The following is a 782-nucleotide window of genomic DNA, read 5'->3' on the forward strand; positions in this document are numbered from 1 at the left end:
GAAGGGACAGTGTCAGCCCCATGTCACAGTCCCACTGCTACCCCATGGCCCCACCTGCGGGCACCCATCGCCCCACAATGCATACCTGATCTTCTTCAAGAGGTTGTAGAAGGGGCTGAAGACCCGGGACATCTGCTCAGGGCTCTGCTCCAGGCTGAGGGGACCCTCAGGGTAGATGAGGAGACCGCTGCGAGGGGACAGAGCCTGGCTCACATCGGGGGGCTGCCCAGAACCCCAGCTCCCTGAGGGGGGAAGGGGCTGGTGCAGGGTGAGGAGCACCCAGATGCCCCCCCCGGGGAGCTGCACCCCAGGCGAGGGATGGTGAACATCAGCAGTGGTTCGTAGCCATCGATCATCTCCTGGGTCAGGTAGCCCAGGCGCAGGGCTCTGCAAGGGGACATTCTTACAATGGGGCCAAGCCCTGGGATGCTGCCCCATCCCCGCCTGCTGCGCGGTGCCCCTCACCTCTCCACTGTCTCGCAGAAGAGCACAATGATCTCCTGCTGCCGGTAGATCTCCTCAGGAGACTTCACCGCCACCAGTGAGGACACATAGCTGGAGAGCCGGGGGGACCATGAGGCTCCTCCAGCCCTGGTGCAGCCCCCCCTCACCCCAGCACCCCAAACCCAGCCCCCACCTCAACTCAAACTCTGCGAAGAGCCGGTCAAACTGGATAAGCACAGCCTGGACGGGCTCCGGGTAGGAGCCAGGCTGGCTCAGGCTCTGCTCCCGCAGCACCGTCCGCACCAGCTCCAGGCTGAACAGCAGGGTCCCGGCCTGGC

At 64.8% G+C, this 782-nt stretch overlaps 1 protein-coding gene across 1 annotated transcript in view; it reads right to left on the minus strand.

Annotated features, from left to right (window-relative positions):
* Positions 1–85: 85 nt before the first annotated feature.
* LOC104626224 (lateral signaling target protein 2 homolog) overlaps positions 86–782 on the minus strand; it is a gene marked incomplete at both ends in the record, with an annotated part of 1,264 nt that continues 567 nt past the window's right edge. Inside the window, 4 exons of the mRNA XM_010294089.1 lie at positions 86–187; positions 307–387; positions 466–555; positions 638–777. Of these exons, the coding sequence (XP_010292391.1) occupies positions 86–187; positions 307–387; positions 466–555; positions 638–777 (413 nt within the window). The remainder of the gene's footprint in view (positions 188–306; positions 388–465; positions 556–637; positions 778–782) is intronic.

Source organism: Phaethon lepturus, unplaced genomic scaffold (assembly GCF_000687285.1).
Source record: "Phaethon lepturus isolate BGI_N335 unplaced genomic scaffold, ASM68728v1 scaffold30569, whole genome shotgun sequence".
NCBI classification, from domain to species: Eukaryota; Metazoa; Chordata; class Aves; order Phaethontiformes; family Phaethontidae; genus Phaethon; species Phaethon lepturus.